The sequence below is a fragment of the Sus scrofa genome, chromosome 5 (assembly GCF_000003025.6).
Source record: "Sus scrofa isolate TJ Tabasco breed Duroc chromosome 5, Sscrofa11.1, whole genome shotgun sequence".
NCBI lineage: Eukaryota > Metazoa > Chordata > Mammalia > Artiodactyla > Suidae > Sus > Sus scrofa.
In genome coordinates, this window is record NC_010447.5 from 21,812,819 (window position 1) to 21,835,444 (window position 22,626).

Genomic DNA, 22,626 nt, shown 5'->3' on the forward strand with positions numbered 1-22,626 from the left:
GGAAGCTCTGGGCTCCAGACTCATGGGTAGGGGCAGGGATACAGTTCCTTTTACTAATACCCTCAGCATAATCTGTGGGTCCCTGCTGTGCTCTCCCCGCCTCCTGGGCACCCTCAAAGAAATCAAGGCCCCACCAATCTCCACGGAGAGACAGGCAGATATGAGGGATATAGAAACAAGGGGGTTTAGAGAACCGTTCCTTCCAGAAGGCTAGAGTGGCACTGACCTTGATCAGGGAGCTCACAACAATGGCACCAGCGTTGACCATGGGGTTGTGGGGGATTCCTAGGGAAACACAAACCACCCAGATTCAGCCACTGTGCAAAACCTCCTTTGCAGCCTGCCCACTCTACAGTGTAGAGAGGAAAAGATTTCTTTGCTGGTGAGGATGGAATGACAGAGCCAATCAGGAAGGGCAGAGAAACACACACACACCCTTGAGGGGGTGGCATAGAAAGGGGGCAGCTCTGAGTCAGGTCTGAGCCCAGGGAGTGCTCACCTTCCTCATTGAGGGAGAGTTTGTTGTAGCGCAGGCCGCTGGGCTCCTTGCCCACGAACTTGTGCACGTAGTCAGTGCCTAGGGTGCTTATGGAAATGGCATAGGTGAGGGGCTTCACACAGGACTGCAGGCAGAAGGGGATCTTTGTGTTGCCCACCGAGTGCCTGGAGGCAGATAGGTGCCATGAGAGAGGTAGGACTGTGCTCTGCCCTGTGCCCTCCCCGCCTCCTCACGAAGCATCTCACCGCTGACCATCCACAGTGCACAGGGAGACACCCCACAGGTCTGGATTTGACTTGGCCAGCTGAGGGATGTAGGCCGCCACCTGGGTACGAGTGGGTAGAGAAAACAGAGACTGGATGGAGTCATGGGTGTGGAGAGGCGGAATAGAACTGAGGTTCAGGGTCAGGAGAATCTTTTAGATAAAAGCTAAAATTCTGCTTCTACCAGGCAAAAGGGTTCCCTCCTGCCTGTTTTTCCTAAAGACACCCAAGCCTTAAGTCCTGGAAGATCTTAACTTGCTGTCACCCGACTCCTGTAGAGCTGGTAGTAAAGCCCATGGAAGGTACAAAGAGAATTCTGGAGTCAGCTTCCCTTTTCTGTTCTTAGTCTCAGTTACCCTATAGGTCTCTTTCAAAGTTCTGTTGAATCCTTTTGTCAACTCTCTCTCTCAAAACATCAGATTCCCTCACCTGCTCTAGAAACCACAGGTAAAACACATAAAGCCTTTGTCCCCATTTTTAGAGGTTCTGCTCCTCATCTTTCATCCATTGGATTCCCAGCCCCAGGAAGTCTAGGAGAAGCAGGGTGTATCTAGCCCAGAGCCCTTGCCCCTCCCCTCAGTCCCCTGGCCCTCACTTTGCCTCCTGTGAGCTCTTTGGCATCCTCAAAAATGCGGTCCACGTGGCTCGTGAACTCCTCAAAATCAGGAATGACAAACTTCTTTCGGAATGCCTGGGTCAGGAGCACAATGTTGCTGCTCACACACCTGGATCCCAGACACGATTGGGTTAGGGGGCTGGAGAGATGCAGCTGGGATTTACTCTGAAGCCATGGAAGTGGGAATAAAGAACGTGTGAGTGGTCATCAGGTTTGGGGCCAACAGCTGTGTAACCTTCGGCACATCACCTGACCTTTCTGGGTTTCAAGTTTCTTTGCCTTGGAAATGAGGGGTTGTAATGATATGGAAAGAGATCCCAAGACAGTGTCTTGGGATAGGAGAAAAAAAAAAAAAAACCTGAGTAATATTTCACCTCTATATTTGAAATCTTAAATTATACAAGTGTATTTACATGTATTCCTATATGTAAGTAAACGCATAGGACACTATCTAGAAGATAGCTAGTAATCTGCTAACAGTGTTTACTTCTGGGAAGAGACTGGGACTGGCAACAGGGAAAGGAGAGCAGGTATTTCTCTGTTGTTTGAACTTGTATCATGAGTAGATGCATAGCCATGTGTTACCTATGTAATAAATAATGCAATTAAGTGAGGGGTTGAATTATGCAATGCCCGGGATCCCTCCCTGCCATTAAAGTCTATGTCCACAGAACAGTTTTGAGAGTGGTGCCCATGTTTCCAGGGCCCTCACTTTCGGAAGAGATCTCGGTCCAAGAGGCCACCACTGCTGGACTCTCGAACCCTGCGGCGCATCTGGCTCATGCAGTCCCGGAGCCTGGGATCTGACGTCTGCAGTCCGGTAGCCTTCAGTGCCTTCAGGGGAAAGAAGCCTGGTAAGGTCAGCTACAAGGACAATAATGCAATCCTAACAGTCTTTCCCAATGGATAACAATCAGTGCAACCCCAACTACCCCAACAAGTGGAATAAATGGATTTGCAGACTAAGAAAGGATGTAACAGCTTTGAAGGCTAATGGGGTTTTCCACCCTTTTTCATCAAGGCAGCTGATTTCTGAACCCCTTGGGTCAAATCCCAAACCAAGAAGATGGGCTGAGTCAGAGATGGGATTGCTGCATCAGCCTATGCCTCTGCTATCATCAGCTATTTTTCATCCTCATGAAGCAGCTCGTTAGCTGCCCCGTTCTTGTCCCACCTTCCTTTACCCAGTTTCCAGAGATCCTAAGGGGTTTGTCTTCTGTGAAGGTAGAGAGGAACTTACAGTAGTGAACTTGTGGATAGGGATTCGTTCCTGTCCCTCAGCAACTGTGTAGAAGAGAAGATCACCCAGGCGGGACAGCATGCCACTTTCTGACGGATCACTGTTGAGGGGGCAGAGACAGGGGAGGAGGACAGGAACCTGAGAATTGCTCTCTGTTCCTCCTCTTAGAACAAGGGCTTATCAATAGGTAGGTGTCCTTAGACTCCACCTTCTCCCTGAACCATCTGATCTATCCCTGTAATTCTGACTTTACATAACTACCTTGAGAAGTCTTTTTCGGGGGGGGGGGGCGGTGTACCAGCATCATGTAGAAGTACCCAGACCAGAGACTGAATCTGAGCCACAGCTGTGGCAACACTGGATCCTTTATTTGTTATATGTTCCCAGGATATGGGTCGAATCAGCACAGCAGCTGCTGGCCTACGCCACAGCAATTCGAGATCTGAGCCATGTCTGTGACCTACACCACAGCTCATGGCAATGCTGGATCCTTAACCCACTGAGTAAGGCCAGGGATCGAATCTGCATCCTCATGGATACTAGTCAGGTTCATAACCTGATGAGCCACAACGGGAACTCCCAAAGTTGTGCCCCTTATAGCTGTGTGATCTGAATATGGGTAGTAAATCAGGTTATTTAATGCAGCTGAACCTGCTTCCTCATCTGTAAAATAAGTATAGTGGTGTCTGTTTCACATGGGTAATGTGAGGCTTAATTTAAATTTTCTTTTTGCTTTTTTTTTTTTTTTTGCTCTTTAGGGCCGTACTCATAGCATAAGGAAGTTCCCAGGCTAGGGGTCGAATTGGAGCTGTAGCCCCTGGCCTACGCCACAGCAACACCAGATCCGAGCCACGTCTGTGACCTACATCACAGCTCACAACAACTATTTGAGATCTAAGACCCTTCAAAACTCTAGACTCAACAATTTCACCTCCAGGTATTTATCGTATAAGTGTATTCACATCCTATAAGGTAATATATTCAAGGCTATTCATTGCATTGTTAGTAACACTGGGAACAACCTAAATGTGCAACAAGAAAATGGTTAGGTGGAGTTCCCGTTGTGGTGCAGCAGTTAACGAATCTGACTAGTAACCATGAGGATGAGGGTTTGATCCCTGGCCTTGGTCAGTGGGCTAAGGATCTGGGCGTTGTGCTTGTAGCACCTTGGGTTGCTCCAGTGGCGAGGTTTGATCCCTGGCCTGGAAACCTCTGCGTGCTGCAGACTCAGCCAACCACCCCCCCACCAAAAAAAATAGAAAAATGATGGCATGCTTTAATGATATGGAATGATCTTTAAGATGTAATAATAACTAAAAAAAAAGCAAGATTTAGAACAGTGTTTATAGAATGGCACTATTTATGCTTAAAAGGGAAAAAATAAGAGTTCCTGCTATGGTGCAATGGGATCAGCGGCATCTCTGCAGTGCCAGGATGCAGGTTCAATCCCTGGCAGGTGCAGTAGGTTAAAGGATCCAGCATTACCAGCCTACTCCACAGCCACAGCCATAAGGAATCCAAGCAGCATCTGTGACCTACACCACAGCTCACGGCAACGCCAGATCCTTAACCAACTGAGCGAGGCCAGGAATCAAACCTGCATCCTCATGGATACTAGTTGGGTTCATTACTGCTGAGCCATAACAGAAACTCCCTTGATTTTCTTCTTGATACTCTATTTACCTTGTTTTTCTTCCTTTTTTTTTCTTTTTTGGCCATACTTGTGGCATATGGAAGTTCCCAGGCTAGGGACTGAATCTGAGCCTCAGCTGTGACCTATGCCACAGTTGCAGCAATGCTGGATCCTTAACTCATTGCCCCCGGCTGGGGACTGAACCTGCACCATCACATAGGCAACACTGGATCCTTAATCCACTGCATCACAGCAGGAACTCCCCTTGTTTATCTTTAATAATTAGAAGTAAATATTTAAAAAACCCAATAACTTCAGTAACAGGGTGTTTTCTCTTTACTGTCCTTGTCCACCAAGAACACACTCATGATGTCATACTCCCAGAACCCATCTCCCTTCATGCTCTCAACTGCTGCCCAAGGGAGCATCAGTCCAAGGCCTTTACCAAGAAGTCCCTAAGAGCACAGGCAGCAATAGGCAGGTGGATCAAGGTTCCTGAAAACAGTTCTATCACTTTACTCCACTGGATAAGGAAAGGTCTGTGTGAAGGAATCAGGGATACGGCTTGCTTTCCATCCCTCAGAAGGTATGAGAGTGAGGGAGATTAAGCCTTTGCTCTATTTCATCACCATTTCTCCCAAAGTGATTATTTGGGAAAAGTTGGGGTAGAGTAGACCAGGAGAGAGAAGCCTTGTTCTTTAAATGTTCTGTATCTCCTTGAGAAGAGGCTGATGGAAAAATACAGCATAATAACAAAATTTTTTTTTTTTTTTTTTTTTTTTTTGTCTTTTTGCCTTTTCTAGGGCTGCTCCTGAGGCATATGGAGGTTCCCAGGCTAGAGGTCTAATTGGAGCTGTAGCCACCGGCCTACGCCAGAGCCATAGCAATGCGGGATCCGAGCCTCATCTGCAGCCTACACCACAGCTCACGGCAACGCCGGATCCTTAACCCACTGAGCAAGGCCAGGGATTGAACCTGCAACCTCATGGTTCCTAGTTGGATTCGTTAACCACTGAGCCACGACGGGAACTCCAATAACAATTATTAATAATAAATAATACTTTATTGGTCTGTTACCTGTCAGCAGGATAGGGACTCCAGTGATGGTGAGGAAGAGGACAGAGTAGTCTATCTGGCTACTTTAATTATGATGTGCGTGTCTTTCTGAATGTCCTTAGTAGATATCAGTGACCTGGGAGATGGTCCATTTCCCAATAGAGCAGGAGCTACTTGGACAGTATTTATGTTGGCTTTTGGGGAGGACAAAATTTCCTGCCCAGGTCCATTTCTGTGGTCTCAAAGAGACTCAGCCACCAAGTGTTGCTGGGTGGTCGGGGAGAGAGTTGCAGCCTCTCCCGCAGAGTAAGAGCACAAGGGAAGCGCACTCTTTAAATCAGGGAGCCTGAGCAGCATATATAAGGACTCTGATCCGCTCTGGTTTGGGAAATCTGCGTCTTATGATTTTTTTTCCCCCATTATAAAGATTTTCCTGTATGACTAGGTCACTTTGTGTGTACAGCAGAAATTGACAGAACATTGTAAATCAACTATAATAAAAAATTTGTAATGAAAAAGATTTTTCTTATTCAAAGACCAATTGGAGAACCACCCTTATTCTACAGATTAGGGAGCCCTGATAACGCACACCCCCAACACGTACGCAAACGACATACGCACACACCTGCGCACCAGTAATACACAAGCATCACACATTACACACCAAAACACAAACCACTCACAGACCCCAAAACATCAGGACTAGAGGTAGGCTGTTCCATATCCATGCATCCCCTAAAATACACTCGAGGACCGGGGAGGAGTGAAGGGTGAGGGGTGCGGTGAGCACACGGCTCTGCCCTCAGACACGTGCACCAAGCAACACTCCGCGCCCCCCCCCCCCCGCGCTCCCAATTAAGTACGCACCTTGGACATGCACCATTCCGAGGACCGACCTGCCCAAACGCCCTCCCGGGCAGACGGCACGTTACCGCCCGAGTGCGGCGGACCCAAAGCCCCAATTCTAAAGGAAAAGGCATCGCAGGCCAATAAACGAGGAGAGAAGGAAGATGCGATGCGCTTCTGGGGGAAGGGGACTCAGAAACTAGTGAGAACGACAGTGGGAGTGGGAGCGAGCCTGTCCCCTGACCCTGCCCAGCAAGCCTTACTGATCCTGGTGCAGCGGCTGGTGGCTGTGCGGAGTCTCCCTGCCCTGCGCCGCGGCCTCACTGAGGTGGTGCCGGACGCCCCCGCCAAGGAGAGGGCTCCGGCTCAGGTGACCCCAGCCTCTCTGCCGGCAGTGACTGCCGGCCCGGCTCAGTGCATTCTGCAGAGCTTTCATAGAGCGCATCCCCCTAGACCGCCGCCGGCTCGGCTAGAGCGCCCAGGGCGTCTGAGCGGTGGCTGGAGGGAGGGGCGGAGGAATCGTGGACCAGGTGGGGGTAGTTCTGCGAGGGAGTGCAGAGCTTGGGAGGTGCGGAGGCGGCGCCCAGTGAGTGGCGTTGAAGAAGGAGGAGGGACTGGTTCCTCCAAGGCTCCAGCCACTGCCAGGTGCACTCAATCCCACCGATAAAGGGAATCGGTGAGGAGTGAGCTAGATGGAAAAATACCAAAAAGGTTGTAAAGGCTAGCTTGAAAGGGGCGGTGCCTGAGAGTTGGGATGGACAGTGTTCGTGTCCAATCGTTGAGGAAGCAAAAATCTTGGGGGCGGAGAAAAGATGAGGCTACCCAATGAAAACAAGGGGGTGTGCCGTTCGCAAAAGCCGGTGGATTCCTCCGCGCACCCGCCCTCTGCGGCGGGTCTCTCGTGCAGCCGCTGAGGGCGGGAAAGCTGAGGTGAGGCAGCTCGAAGGGCGAGGACGCGGTGGCGTCAGGACGATGGAGTTCTCGGAGAGAGAGGAGAAGCGTTCTTCTTTGCACTTGGAGAAGCATGAGCTCTGTTCAAGAGGCTTTTTAGTGACCTTCGACATTCGAAGGCCAGAACCCGCCCTCAATAACCCGCCTCGTAGTGCGGCGTGGAGGCCAAACGAACGTCTATTCTCCAGCACGCAGTGTTGGTGAGTGAGGAGTCAGATGGCTGGAAATTACCCCAACCAGGAGCAGCCCCCCCCGCCCCCGAGCGCTTCAGTGAAATCAGGAGGCCGCGAAAAAAGACACCCTGGGTTGCTTGGTTGCCTGGCTTCTCGTTTTATTTCTACCAGTTATTTGGGGACTGCTTAAAACTTAGGTATTCTTAACCTTGAGCCTGTAAACATTTTATAAACAGTTTGGTGCTCTGTCAATTTTAGCTGTTTTAATTGCTTGCTGTATTCATCACGGGCAGAAAAGATAGACAAAAAGAATTTTGAAAACTAAGCACATTTAGGAATCTTATCATTGGTAACGAGGAGAGCATTCACCTCTATCTTTACACTGTCTCACACAGCATCTGTAGTTTGTAGGAGCTCGTTGAAATAACAGCTATTATGGCGCATCAACCACTTGGTTGGTCTGTCTCTTCTTCTTACTGGAGACCTGCAGATTAGGTTATTAGTCCCGTTCTGAAGATGAGGAAACTAAGACTCCAAAATTGACTTATTTGAATAAGACAAACCCAGCTAAGTACCAGGGCCAGGAATCAGATCCAAGTCACTGACTACAAGGCTCTCTCCATCATGCTGCACTTCCCAAAATTAACCATTGAATTATCCCAGGAAATGAGCTAGTTTCTGAATGAGGCATTTAGGTGGAAGCAACAGTACTGAGAGTTGTCTAGAGGCTGGCAGTATCACAGAATGCTGCCTTTCGTTTTGTTTTTGGGTTAACATGAGCATCAAAGGGGGGAAAAAAGGAATTGCCTTTTGGCCTAGAGGTTAAGGATTCTTTGTTACTACTGTGGCTTGGGTTAGATCCCTGGCCCTGGAATTTCCGCATGTGGCCTGCATGGCCAAAAAAATAAGATAAATGAGTACTAGGGGCAGCTGTGAGAAAATCAAAATCTTTCTCTGGTGTGTTCTGTAGAGAGGGAGTTCTCCTTTGGCTTGGTTAGGGTTGGAGGGTTTATTTGATTTGAAATCAGGTGGAGTGACTTTTTGCTTTTGTTTGTTTTTCCCTTCTCTAGTCATTCGCTAATGTGCACAATCCATTCTCCTATAGGTGAGACTAATTCTGGGACCCCACCTTACTCTGGCTGTCTTTGGCTTTGCCCATGACTTAAGAAAGTTCTGAGTCTTAATACTTGGTATATACTTGGGCCAGCATTAATTTTTCCAAATGTAGCAGGCTAATCTTACCCTTGTTTCATAGGAATGGTAGTTCTCTGAAGCTTTTTGAGCTGTCAAGAGAAAGATAACAAATGTTAAGGAATTTCTAAACATTACCTGGAAGGTATTTGCTTCTTTTTTATTTCCTACCCGTTGCCTTTTTTTCTTTCTTTCTTTTTGAATGGCCTTACCCACTGTATACCAGGGCCAGGAATTGAATCTGAGCTGCAGCTGAGACCTTTTAATCCACTGCAGCTGGCCAAAGATTGAACCCGTGCCTTTGATGTGACCCAGGCTGCTGCAATTGGATTCTTAACCCATGTGTCATAATGAGAACTTCTCTCTTCTCCCTGTTTTTTTGAATTAGCTTTAATTGTAGTTAGTAATGAGTTCCTCCCTTTCTCCCCACATCTCTCAGATGTAGAAACTGGTTGGGTAGTGAAGAAAATCTACCTGTAGAAGGGAAGGCTCTTTGTGGAGAGAGCTAGCCCTCAGCTGCACTTTGACCTTTGGACTGATTCTTTCACTATAATATAGCTGCCTTTGCATGAGGATGGAACGTGAACTGGTGACTTGAGAGGCCCACAGGATTTTGTAAAGTATAAGATATTCAAGGAGAACAAGTTTGTCATCCCAGGTGGTTCTGGGCAATATCAAGCTCTTTGTTTTGTTTGTTTCTAATTCGAAAAGGACCTAGCTAGTTAAATGTGTACAAAAGTACTAGCCAACTGTGACATGGCCAGCTAGACATGAGGCTTTTCATAAGTGAAGGAAAACTCGTAAGTGAAGGAAAACTCTTTCAAGTATCTCTAATGATATTTTTTTTTAGGTCACACTCTGGTTGTGCTAGAATTTTGTGGTGTATGGGAGAGGAATGGTCTTAACGATTTCGAATCCCTAAATCAGAGTAGCTATATCATCTGTAGTAAATATTGGAAACTTGATGCTTACATGTTTAGAGGATTTTATTTGTTATGATTTAGAGACTCCCATTTGTTCTATTCTTTAGATTGTAGTTAGTCTTTTTTTTTTTTTTTTTTTTTCTTTTTATGGCCTCACCTGCAGCATATAGAAGTTCCCAGGCTGAGGTTGAATCGGAGCTGCACCTGCAGTCCTATGCCACAGCAACACCAGATCTGAGCTGCATCTGTGACCACACTGCAGCTTGCGGTAATGCCAGATCCTTAACCCACTGAGTGAGGCCAGGGATCGAACCTGGATCCTCACAGAGACTATGTCATTTTCTTAACCCACTGAGCCACAACAGGAACTCATGTTAGAATCTTAATTTGTCCAAGTAAAAGATTATTTTACATGAATTTTTTTATTAGTCTTTGTTCTGCTGATGTTACTATTGGTGCACATTCCTTCCTGTCTTAAGTTTCTCCATTTGTAAAAAATAATCTTATATTTTACCCATTAGAGACAAGTATTGGAAGCTCTGAAATAATCATCTTCCACTCATTTATTGAATATTTATTCATTTGTCTATAGTATACCAGGCCTACTAAGAAATCCAGAAATTAAAAAAAGTTTCTGATTATTGGAAAAAATGAGAAAGCCAGTGTTGGACTTCCTGGTTGTGGCTCAGCAGGTTAAGAATCGAACTAGTAGGAGTTCCCGTCGTGGCTCAGTGGTTAACGAATCCGACTCGGAACCATGAGGTTGTGGGTTCAATCCCTGGCCTTGATTAGTGGGTTAAGAATCCTCTGTTGCTGCAGGCTGCAGCATAGGTGGTGTTGTGATTGTGGTGTAGGCCAGCAGCTGAAGCTCTGATTCAACCTCCAGCCTGGGAAATTCCATATGCCGAAGATGTGGCACTAAAAAGAAAAAAAAAAAAAAAGCGATTGAGAGAAAGCCAGTGTTTAAAATTTCTAAAGAAAAATGCTGAGATGAAGAGATATGCAGAAGGAACTATAAAAAAAAAGGCACCTAACCAGGCTCAGCAGGTGAAGGGTAGCTGTGATAAAGGGGGGGGCCTTCAGGGATGTTGGGTGATTGGATTCAATTTTTTTTTCTTTTTAGGGCCACACCCATGGCATGAGGAGGTTCCCAGGCTAGGGTTCTAATTGGAGCTATAGCTGCCAGCCTACACCACAGCCACAGCAACACAGGATCCGAGCCACATCGGCAACCTACACCACAGCTCACAGCAATGCTGGATCCTTAACCCACTGAGCGAGGCCAGGAACCCAACCTGCAACCTCATGGTTCCTATCGTGGTGAACTCCCTGGATTCGATTTTTACGGAATGAGAGATGTTTGCAGGGAGATGAGAAAGGCATGGTAGGCAGAGGGCTCTGCAAGAACAAACATCCGTAAGAGAAACTTTTGAGGGACTCTAGATTAAGTTTGGTTAGAGGTAAAGTTTGTTTGGGAGTGAGAATGTGTGGACCAGTGAAGCTGAGGATGTATTGGGGGCTGCATTATGAAAAGTTTTGAATATTATGATAAGAGTTCCTGTGTGGTTCAGTGGGTTAAGAATCCTGCGTCGTCACTGCAGTGGCTTGGATTGCTGCTGTGGCTTGAGTTCAGTCTCTGGCCCAGGAACTTTCACATGCCTCAGGCACAGACAAAACAAAACAAACAAACTAAAAATTCAGGCAGGCCTAAAGGCATCTTTTAAGTAAATCTTTTAAAGCTTCTCAGTATCACTTAAACTCAACACCCCACTGCTTCACAAAGAAACCTTCAATTTCCTGCCATTACACTCATGACCCACATCTGTCCCTCCAGATGCTAGTGAAGAGAAATCCTTCCTCCATTCTCAGGTTAATCTACTTTGGTCTATTTTTTCAACTTACTCCTCCCTAATAACTCCATCCTTCAACATTTACATATGCTTAGGTCTCTGCCGTCTTAAGAAACAGCCACTATATTTTGCCTCCTTTTGTGTGTGTCATTAAAATATATTTCAATTAAGTAGCTTTATGTAATTCAGATTTTTCATCAACACTGCACTTTTTTCTTTGTTTTTTTTGAATACTTCTTTTTTCTTTAAAAATTTTTAAAATTTATTTATGGCCACACCTGCGGCATATGGAAGTTCCTGGGCCAGGGTTCGAATCTGAGCTGTAGCTGTGACCTAGAGCAACACCAGATCCTTAACTCCCCTGCACTGGGCTGGGGATCAAACCCTTGCCTCTGCAGCAACCCAAGCCACTGTAATTGGATTTTTTTGTTGTTGATCTTGTTGCTTTCTAGGGCCACATCCAGGGCATATGGAAGTTCCCAGGCTAGGGGTTGAATTGGAGCTGTAGCTGCTGGCCTACATCACAGCCACAGCAACAGCAGATCTGAGCTCCATCTTTGACCTATATCACAGCTCATGGAAACATCAGATCCTTTAACACACTGAGTGGGACCAGGAATCGAACCCCAGTCCTCATGGATACTAGTCAGATTTGTTTTGGCTGAGCCACAACAGGAACTTTTGCAGTTGAATTCTTAACCCACTGTGCCACAGCAGGAACTCTTCTTTTTCAAATAGAGACATAATTGATATATTTTTACTCTTATCTGTATTCCTTCCACCACCAAGATTTTTGAAAAAAGTTGTTAGACCTACCACATTTTCTTTTTTGGCTGTACCTGCAACATATGGAAGTTCCTGGGCTAGGGAACTAATCCGAGCCACAGCTGCGACCTAAACCAGAGCTTGTGGCAACACCATATCCTTAACCTGCTGTGCCACAGTGAGAACTCTTCAGACCTATCATTTTTTTTTTTTAATCCTCACTTATTATTTATTATGGTAAAACTAAACTGGTGTTGCCATTATGTTGCTTAGGAATCATAGGTTTTGAAGTTTTAAGTTTCTCCCAAGTGGGGGAAGAGAGGAATTAGGAGAATGGGAGTTACCATATACACACCACTTTATAAAACAGATAATTAACAAGAACTTATTGTATATCACAGGGAAGTAGTTCGTAATAACCTTTATGGGAAAAAAGAATGTGTATAGGAGTTCCTGTTGTGGCGCATCAGAAACGAATCCAACTAGGAAACAGGAGGTTTGGGTTTGATCCCTGGCCTTGATAGGTGGGTTGGGCAAAAAGGCAAAAAAAACAAAAATAAATAAATAAATCAACTATACTTCAGTACAATTAAAAATATAAATCACAGCCACCAAATAGATTAATAGGCTTAAACTGCTAAGACATCAGTAATAAGCATATGTATTTGAATAGGATTTAGATTCTGGCTGGAGCACTATGGTGCTGGCACATTTATTTTTGGCACATATATTTTAACTTGATGTTAGACCTTCATGGAGTAAATGACATTTCGTATAAGTTCACATGTATCTATGATCTATTCCAGTATGCTTTGTTTTGTTTTGGTTTTGGCCATGCCTGTGGCATATGGAAGTTCTCAGGCTAGAGGGCGAACCCTTGTCACAGCAGCGACTTAAGCTGCTGCAGTGACCATGCCTGATCCACTAGGGAACTCCCCAGTATGCTTTCTTTTTTTTAATTTTTGTTTTTTTAGGACTGCACCTGCAGTATATGAAAGTTTTTTTTTTTTTTTTTTTTTTTTTTTTGCCTTTTCTAGGGCCACTCCCGAGGCATATGGAGGATCCCAGGCCAGGGGTCTAATTGGAGCTGTAGCCGCTGGCCTACACCAGAGCCATAGCAACGCAGGATCTGAGCCGCATCTGCGACCTACACCACAGCTCATGGCAACACTGGATCCTTAACCCACTGAGCAAGGCCAGGGATCGAACCCACAACCTCATTGTTCCTAGTTGGATTTGTTAACCACTGCGCCACGATGGGAACTCCGGTATATGGACGTTCTTAGCCTCAGGGTCAAATTGGTGCTACAGCTGCCAACCTACACTACAGCCATGCCAGATCCGAGCTGTACCTGCTACCTACACCACAGCTCACGGCAACACGGTATCCTTAACCCACTGAGGCCAGGGATTGAACCCTTGTCCTCATGGATACTAGTCGGTTCATTACTGCTGAGCCACGAGGGGAACTCCCTCAGTATGCTTTCTTTTTTTTATTTTGTCTTTTTTAGGGCCGAACCCACAGCATATGGAGGTTCCCATGCTAGAGGTCTAATCAGCGCTGTCCAGCCACAGCAACGCAGGATCCAAGCTGCATCTGCAACCTACACCACAGCTCACACCAATGCTGGATCCTTAACCCACTGAGCAGGGCCAGGGATTGAACCCACCACCTCATGGTTCCTAGTCGGATTCATTAACCACTGAGCCACGATGGGAACTCTCCCAGTATGCTTTCTTAATTCCTCTTTGGGTTAGCACAAACTTAATTTTTATAGGACTGAATGTAAATATGAGCATGTAAAAAAGTCACAATATTTTCATCACCAATGGTCAGATTTATGGTGTCTAATACATACTTTATTTTGCCAAATAATGTATCCTGTAATTTGGTTTCTCTGATGTCCATAGAAATAGATTATAGCAGGTCTGAGTCATTATAGATGCTAAAAGAATGTAGATTTTGCTAAAGTTCATTAAAGATTTTAAAAAGCTCTTCGTAGACTAAAGATAATTTGAAAGGATTTGAAACAGCAACAAGAAAAAACCTTCAGAGCGTGATAGATAGCATTTTAATACTTTTTTGGTCTTTTTAGGGCCACATGTGGAGGGTCCCAGGCTAGGGTCAAATCGGAAAGGCAGCTGCCAGCCTACACCACAGCCACAGCAACACTGGATCCTTAACCCACTGAGCGAGACCAGGGATTGAACCTGCATCCTCATGGATGCTAGTCAGATTCATTTCCGCTTAGCCACGACAGGAACACCTGATACTTTTTTTTTTTAAACTTAAAGATTATGAAAGATATTTTCAGAATCTTATATTACCATATAGTGAACAAAAACATTCTCTGAAAGACTTAGGTAAAATTGGGAGTTCCTGTTGTGGCGCAGGGGAAACAAATCCGACTAGGAACCATGAGATTTCGGGTTTGATCCCTGGCCTCGCTCATTGGGTTAAGGATCTGGCATTGCCGTGAGCTCTGGTGTAGTTTGCAGACATGGCTCAGATCTGGCGTGGCTGTGGCTGGCGCTGTAGCTCTGATTTGACCCCTAGCCTGGGAACCTCCACATGCCTCAGGTGTAGCCCTGAAAAGACCCAAGACCAAAAAAAAAAAAAAAAAAAAAAAAAAAACTAGATAAAATTAATTTTTAACTACACTTATCTACTTGAACACTCCATAAGCCATAATTTCTCAAGATCTTAGGTAATTTGAAATTTTTTTACATCATCCACTTTTGCCTTCAGTTGTTAAAACTTGTTACAGCTCTGTGGTCTTTGGGAAATTTTTAGATCAAACAATTTTAGATTATCAGGTAATTTATATAGTAACTACCACTTAGATAAGACGTTTTCAGAGCTAAGTATATTTACTCACTGATTTACGTTTATTATTCCAGTCCACTTTATGGTTTTCTTTTTGTCTTTTTAGCCATTTCTTGGGCCGCTCCCTCGGCATATGGAGGTTCCCAGGCCAGGGTTTGAATCAGAGCTGTAGCTGCTGGCCTACGCCAGAGCCACAGCAACGAGGGATCCAAGCCGAGTCTATGACCTACACCACAGCTCACGGCAACGCTGGGTCGTTAACCCACTGAGCAAGGGCAGGGATCGAACCCACAACCTCATGGTTCCTAGTCGGATTCGTTAACCACTGCGCCACGATGGGAACTCCTCCAGTCCACTTTAATTAAATGAAAAAATCACAAAAAAGTACAGAAGTTGGAGTTCCCGTCGTGGCTCAGTGGTAATGAACCTGACTAGCATCCATGAGGACTCAGGTTTGAGCCCTGGCCTCCCTTAGTGGGTTAAGGATCTGGCGTTGCCCTGAGCTGTGGTGTAGGTTGCGGAGGTGGCTCAGACCCATGTTGCTGTGGCTCTGGCATAGGTCAGCAGCTGTAGCTTCAGTTGGACCCCTAGCCTGGGAGCCTCCACATGCCACAGGTGTGGCCCTAAAATGCAAAAAAATAAAAAAATAAAAAAATAAAGTTGCCAAATACATTTATGATATATGAAAATGATTAACTGCTGTTTCATGAGAATTATTTAATACTGAAATTGGAAGGAAGTAATACTATGTATAAATTTCTGTGATAGTTACTGACAATACTGGTACTTGATTTCAAATTTTTCTGAAATATCTTAGTTTTGATTTGCCTAATTCTTATTCCTGTATTTATAGCAGAGTTACATGATTTAAAAACTATTTAAGAAACTTCATGGGATTACAGGGTTTAACAGAATTTTATTATGCAGCATATAAGCTCAAGCAGGAAAAAATACAGGTCATAACACTTATCAAATAGCTCATTACTAGGACCATTTTCTTTTAAAATTTTATGCATCTGGTTCAAAATTCAAAAGGTACAAAAGGGCATATAATGAAGTCACCCTCCTACTTTTTTTTTTTTCTTTCTTAAAGCCTTTACTTTTTGAGACATGACAGAAAAAATCTTACAGGTACACATGGAAAATACATGATCACAGTTGAAAGTGAAGACAATCTAATCAGAAAGCTTTTACTCCTGTCAGCTAATGCTGAAGCTGAAGTTCTGCGTATGACATGCTGCAGGGCTAGGAATGGTAATTAATATTCCTCGCCTTCTTCCTCTCCCTCTCCCTCAACAGAATCCTCACCAACCTTCTCATAATCCTTCTCAAGGGCAGCCATGTCCTCACGGGCCTCAGAAAACTCTCCTTCCTCCATGCCCTCACCCACATACTAGTGAACAAAGGCACACTTGGCATACATCAGGTCAAACTTGTGGTCCAGGCAAGCCCAGTCCTCAGCGATGGCTGTGGTGTTGCTCAGCATGCACACTGCCCGCTGTACTTTGGCCAGGTCTCCGTCAGGCCACCACAGTGGGGGGCTGGTAATTAATGCCAACCTTGAAGCCAGTGGGGCACCAGTCCACAAACTGGATGCTGCGCTTGGTCTTGATGGTGGCAATGGCGGCATTGATGTCTTTGGGAACCACGTCACCACGGTACAATAGGCATCAGGCCATGTATTTACCATGGTGAGGGTCGCATTTCACCATCTGGTTGGCTGGCTCAAAGCAAGCATTAGTGATCTCTGCTACAGAAAGCCGTTCCTGGTAGAACAGCAGGGGCGTATGTGGCCAGAGAGAAATGGATGCGGGGGTAGGGCACCAGATTGGTCTGGAATTCTGTCAGATCAACATTCAGGGCCCCACACCCTCCTACTTCTATTTCCTTACTACCCACTTTATCTCCTGAGCAGCGAACGTTATTATTTGTTTTCTATATATCCTTCCAGATCTATTTTATTCATGTCTAAGCAACTATATTTTTTCCTCTTTTACACAAATGGTAACATACTATAAGCACTGTTTTATATTTTTCCTTAAATTTTTTTTTTTACTACGCATCTTGGAGAACCTTCCAAATCAGTTTGTAATGTGCTTCCTTTTATGAGCTATGTTGTATTGCATTGTCTGGATATATCATTATTTTAAAAGTCCCCAATTGGTGAATATTTATATTCCATCTTTTGTTATTATTACAATGACCTTATTTCTTGGTTTCTTTGGAACAGTCTCAGCTATGCCAGTTATCCCAGCTTAAACATTTCTTGTGCCCTCTTTCTCCGTAATAGTGTCCCAGTTTCGACAAAACAATGTTTTATGGTTAGCTTAGCTATTATAATGCCACAGTGAATGAGATTATGTATCTTTTTACTTTGCAGGTTTGCAAATAATTTGTAGATTAAATTCCTAGAAGAAGAATTTCTGAGTCAATTCTACTTCTAAGAATTATATGCATTATTATATAATGTATAATGTATTATTATATACATTCATAATTTTGATAGGTGTTGCCATATTGCCTTCCATGTTGGTCATACTATTTTATAGTCTCACTGGCAATTAGGAGAATACTTATTTTCCCACTCTCACCTCAGTTCATTATCACTTTTGTCTTTCCAAAAGGTTTAAAATGGTATCTGTTATTTTTATTTTACTTTTTAAAAATTACTGATGAGGTTGAGCATCTTTTTATATTTATAAAAATTTTGTTGGAGTTCCCGTCGTGGCGCAGTGGTTAACGAATCCGACTAGGAACCATGAGGTTGTGGGTTTGATCCCTGCCCTTGCTCAGTGGGTTAACGATCCGGCGTTGCCGTGAGCTGTGGTGTAGGTTGCAGACGCGGCTCGGATCTTGCGTTGCTGTGGCTCTGGCGTAGGCCGGTGGCTACAGCTCTGATTCAACCCCTGGCCTGGGAACCTCCATATGCCGCGGAAGCGGCCCAAGAAATGGCAAAAAGACAAAAAAAAAAAAAAAAAAAAAAATTGTTGATTTACAATGTTCTGTCAATTTCTGCTATAAAGTGACTCAGTTATATATATATATACACATTCTTTTCCTCACATTAGCCTCCATTATGTTCCATCACAAGCGATTATTCAGTTCCCTGTGTTATTTACAGCAGGATCTCATTGCTTATCCACTCCAAATGGTATAGTTTGCATCTAACCCCCAAATCCCTGTCTATCCCACTTCCTCCTCCTCTGCTTTGACAACCACAAGTCTGTTCTCCATGTCCATGTGTTTCTTTCTTTTCTGTAGATAGGTTCATTTGTGCCATGTATTAGATTTCAGCTATAAGTGATATCATATGATATTTGTCTTTCTCTTTCTGACTTCACGTGGTATGCAAGTCTCCAGTTCTGTCCATGTTGCTGCAAATGGCATTATTTTGATCTTTTTTATAGCTGATTAGTATTCTATTTTGTATATGTACCACGTCTTCTTAATCCAGTCATCTATTGATGGACTTTTAGGTTGTTTCCATGTCTTAGCTATTGTGAATTGTGCTTCAGTGAATGCAGGGGTGTATATATCATTTTCAGTGAAAATTTTGTCTAGATATATGCCCAGGAATGGGATTGCTGGATCATATGATAGGTCTATATTTAGTTTTCTGAGGTACCTCCATAGTGTTTTCCGTAGTGGTTTTACCAATTTATATTCTCACCAACAGGAGGGTTCCCTTTTCTCTACACCTTCTCCAGCATTTGTTATTTGTGGACTTACTAATTTTGGCCATTCTGAACCATGCGAAGTGGTACCTCATTGTAGTTTTGATTTGCATTTCTCTAGTGATTAGTGATGTTGAACATTTTTTCATGTGCTTGTTGGCCATCTGTATGTCTTCTTTGGAGAAATGTCTATTCAGGTAGATCTTCTATACATTTTTTTTTTTTTTCTTTTTTTTTTTTTTTTTTTTTTTGCTGTTGATCTGTATGAGTTGTTTGTATATTTTGGAGATTAGGCCTTTCTCAGTTGCACCATTTGAAACTATTTTCTCCTATTCTGTAGGTTGTCTTTTTTTTTTTTTTTTTTAATGGTTTCCTTTGCTGTGCAAAAGCTTGTCAGTTTGATTTGGCCTCATTGGTTTATTTTTGTTTTTATTTCTGTTGCTTTGGGAGACTGACCTAAGAAAACATTTGTGTGGATAATGTCCCAGAATGTTTTGCTTATGTTCTCCTCTAGGAGTTTGATGGTGTCTTGTCTTATATTTACGTCTTTAAGCTATTTTGAGTTTATTTTTGTGCATGGTGTGAGGGTGTGTTCTAGTTTCACTGATTTACATGCAGCTGTCCAGTTTTCCCAGCACCACTTGCTGAAGAGACTATCTTTTTCCCATTTTATATTCTTGCCTCCTCTGTCAAAGATTAATTGACCATAGGTGTCTGGGTTTATTTCTGGGTTCTCTATTATGTTCCCTTGGTCTGTATGTCTTTTTTTGTACCAGAACCACACTGTCTTGATTACTGTAGCTTTATAATATTCTCTGAAATCTGGGAGAGTTATGCCTTCTGCTTGACTTTGGTTCCTCAGGATTGCTTTGGCAATTCTGGGTCCTTTATGGTTCCATATTAATTTTTAGATTGTTTGTTCTGGTTCTATGAAAAATGTCATGGGTAATTTGATAGGGATCGCATTGAATCTGTAGATTGCCTTGGGTAGTGTGGCCATTTTAACGGTATTCTTCCAATGCAGGAGCATGGAATGTCTTTCCATTTCTTTGAATCCTCTTTAATTTCCTTGATTTATGTTTTATAATTCTCATCATATAAGTCTTTCATCTCCTTCGTCAGGTTTATTCCTAGGTGTTTAATTTTTTGGGGTGTGATTTTAAAAAGTATTGTATTTATATTCCTTTTCTAATATTTCATTGTTAGTATACAGAAATGTAACCAATTTCTGAATGTTAATCTTGTATCCTGCTGTTTTGCTGAATTCATTGATCAGTTTGAGTGGTTTTTAATGTGGAGTACTTAGAATTTTCTATATATAGTATCATGTCATCTGCATAAAGTGGCAGTTTTACCTCTTCTTTTCCAGTTTGGATACCTTTTATTTCTTTTGTTTGTCTGATTGCTGCAGCTAGAACTTCCTACTATGTAGAATAAAAGTGAGAGTGGGCATCCTCATCTCATTCCAGATTTTAGTGGGAAGGCTTTCAGCTTTTCTCCTTTGAGTTTTATATTGGCTGTGGGTTTGTCATAAATGGCTTTTATTATGTTAAGGTATGTTCCCTCTATACCCACTTTGGTAAGAGTTCTTATCATGAATGGATGTTAGATTTTGTCAAATGCTTTTTCTGCATCTATTGACATGATTATGTGGTTTTTGACTTTTATTAACTGGTATATGATGTTGATTGATTTGTGTGTGTTGAACCATCCTTGTGGACTTAAATGAATCTCACTTGGTTGTGGTGAATGATCATTTTTATATGTTGTTAAATTCGGCTAAAGTTTTGTTGAATTTTGCATCTATATTCATCAAAGATAATTGGCCTATAATTTTCTTTTTGGTAGTATCTTTGTCTGGTTTTGGTATTAGGGTAATTGTGGTTTCATAAAATGTCTTTGGGATTATTCCTTTCCCTTCAACCTTTTGGAAAAATTTAAGAAGGATGGGTATAAGTTCTTTTTGTTATTCTTGGTAGAATTTGCATGTGAAGCCATTTGGTCCTGGATTTCTGTTTGTAGGAGTGTTGTTATTATATATTTAATTTCTTTTCTTTTTTTTTCTTCTTTTTTTCTTTTTTAAGGCCACAGCCATGGCATATGGAGGTTACCAGGCTAGGGGTCTAATTGGAGCTATAGCTATAGGCCTACACCACAGCCACAGCAATGCAGGATCTCAGCGGTGTCTGTGACCTACACTGCAGCTCACAGCAATGCTGGATCCTTAATTTACTGAGCAAGGCTAGGGATTGAACTGCAACCTCATGGTTCCTAGTTGGATTCATTTCCTCGGAGCCACAATGGGAACTCCACATATTCAGTTTCATTTCTAGTGCTCAGTCTATTCTGTTGATCTATTTATTGATTCAGTTTTGGCGGGCTCTAAGTCTCTAGAAAGTTGTCCATTTCTTCTAGGTTGTCAAATTTTTTGGCATGTAATTGTTCATAGTATTCCCTTAGTTCTTTGTATTTCTGCAATATCCGTTGAGATTTCTTTTATTTTTCCTTTCCCTTTCCTTCCTTTCCTTTGCTTTCTTGCTTGCTTTAGATCCACCCATGGCATATGGAGGTTCCCAGGCTAGGGGTTGAATCAGAGCTGTAATTGCTGGCCAATGCTAGATCTGAGGGGAATCTGTACCTGCACCACAGCTCATGGCAATGCCAGATCTTTAACCCACTGAGCGAGGCTAGTGATTGAACCTTTGTCCTCATGGATACCAGTCAGATTTTTCCCACTGAGCCATGATGGAAATGCCTCATTTCTTACTCTGAGTTCTTTCTCTCCTCTTGTTGAGTCTGGCAAGAGATTTGTCAATTTTGTTTACCCTTTCAAAAAACCAGCTGTTGTTTTTATTGATTTTTTTTCTATTTTTTATTTTTTTTAATTTAATTTAATTTATTTATTTATTTTGTCTTTTTGCTATTTCTTCGGCTGCTCCCACGGCATATGGAGGTTCCCAGGCTAGGGGTCGAATCGGAGCTGTAGCCACTGGCCTACACCACAGCAACGTGGGATCCAAGCCGTGTCTGCAACCTACACCACAGCTCACGGCAACGCCGGATCCTTAACCCACTGAGCAAGGGCAGGGACTGAACCCGCAACCTCATGGTTCCTAGTCGGATTCGTTAACCACTGAGCCACGACGGGAACTCCTTTTTCTATTTTTAAATCCTATTTTATTGATTTCCTCTCTGATCTTTATGGTTTCTTTCCTTCTGCTGACTTTAGGTTTTGTTTGTTCTTTTTTTCTAATTGTTTTAGGTGGTGGGTTAAGTTGTGAATTTGAGATTTTTTTTTTTTTTTTGGCTTTTTAGGGCCACACTTGAGGCATATGGAGGTTCCCAGGCTAGGGGTCTAATTGGAGCTACAGCTGCCAGCCTACACCACAGCCACAGCAATGTAAGGTCCAGGCCACATCTGCGACCTACACCACAGCTCATGGCAATGCCGGATCCTTAACCCATTGAGCAAGGCCAGGGATTGAACCTGCAACCTCATGGTTCCTAGATGGATTCATTTTCACTGTGCACAATGGGACCTCTGAGATTTTCTTTTTGAGGAAGGCCTGTATTGCTGTGAACTTCCCTCTAAGAACTGCTTTTGTGGCATCCCATAGATTTTGATTGGTTGTGTTTCATTATCATCTGTCTCGAGGTATTTTTTAATTTCCCTTTTGATTTCCTTGTTGGCCTAGTGGTTTTTTTAGTAGCATGTTGTTTTGTCTCCATGTGATCAGTTTTTTTTCTCATTTCTTTTCCTGTGGTTGATTTCTAGAGTCATGCCATTGTGGTCAGAGAAGATACTTGAAATAAGTTCTATACGCTTAAGTTTGTTAAGGTTAGTTTTGTGCCCAGTATGTGGTCAGTCTTTGAATGTTCCATGCTCACTTGAATATATATTCTGACGTTTTTGGATATAATGTCCTGAAAGTATCAATTAAGTTTAAACTTTTCTATTGTGTCATGTAGGAATTGGTTGCCTTATTGATTTACTGTCTAGAAGATCTGTCCATTGATGTGAGTGGGGTTTAAAGTCTCCTATTGTGTTCCCATCATTTCTCCCTTTTATGTCTGTTAGTATTTTGTTGTATGCATTTGGGTGCCCCTATATTAGGGGCA

The 22,626-nt window shown here is 43.3% G+C and overlaps 3 protein-coding genes and 1 pseudogene across 8 annotated transcripts in view; 2 read left to right on the forward strand and 2 right to left on the reverse strand.

Annotated features, from left to right (window-relative positions):
• Positions 1–3,942, forward strand: part of SPRYD4 (SPRY domain containing 4) — a 12,416-nt gene extending 8,474 nt beyond the window's left edge. The window contains exon 4 of the transcript XR_002344303.1: positions 2,082–3,942. The gene's annotated coding sequence lies outside the window, so the exon portion shown is untranslated. The remainder of the gene's footprint in view (positions 1–2,081) is intronic.
• GLS2 (glutaminase 2) overlaps positions 1–7,183 on the reverse strand; it is a 13,597-nt gene extending 6,414 nt beyond the window's left edge. The window contains exons 1-8 of one of the 5 annotated variants that reach the window (XM_021092890.1): positions 6,417–6,558; positions 6,175–6,271; positions 2,619–2,718; positions 2,091–2,212; positions 1,358–1,487; positions 745–824; positions 500–663; positions 227–285 (exon numbers count right to left, since the gene is read on the reverse strand). In XM_021092890.1, coding sequence (XP_020948549.1) covers positions 227–285; positions 500–663; positions 745–824; positions 1,358–1,487; positions 2,091–2,212; positions 2,619–2,699 — 636 coding nt within the window. In that variant the 5' untranslated portion in view covers positions 2,700–2,718; positions 6,175–6,271; positions 6,417–6,558. Of the gene's footprint in view, positions 1–226; positions 286–499; positions 664–744; positions 825–1,357; positions 1,488–2,090; positions 2,213–2,618; positions 2,719–6,174 lie in introns of all 5 variants that reach the window. The other 4 variants (XM_003481629.4, XM_005663887.3, XM_005663888.3 and 1 more) reach the window with 4 other exon arrangements.
• The window catches only part of RBMS2 (RNA binding motif single stranded interacting protein 2), a 113,678-nt gene continuing 98,085 nt past the window's right edge, over positions 7,034–22,626 (forward strand). Inside the window, exon 1 of one of the 2 annotated variants that reach the window (XM_021092894.1) lies at positions 7,034–7,304. The gene's annotated coding sequence lies outside the window, so the exon portion shown is untranslated. The remainder of the gene's footprint in view (positions 7,305–22,626) is intronic. The other variant, XM_021092892.1, reaches the window with a different exon arrangement.
• On the reverse strand, positions 15,901–17,361 carry LOC106507505 (annotated as a pseudogene).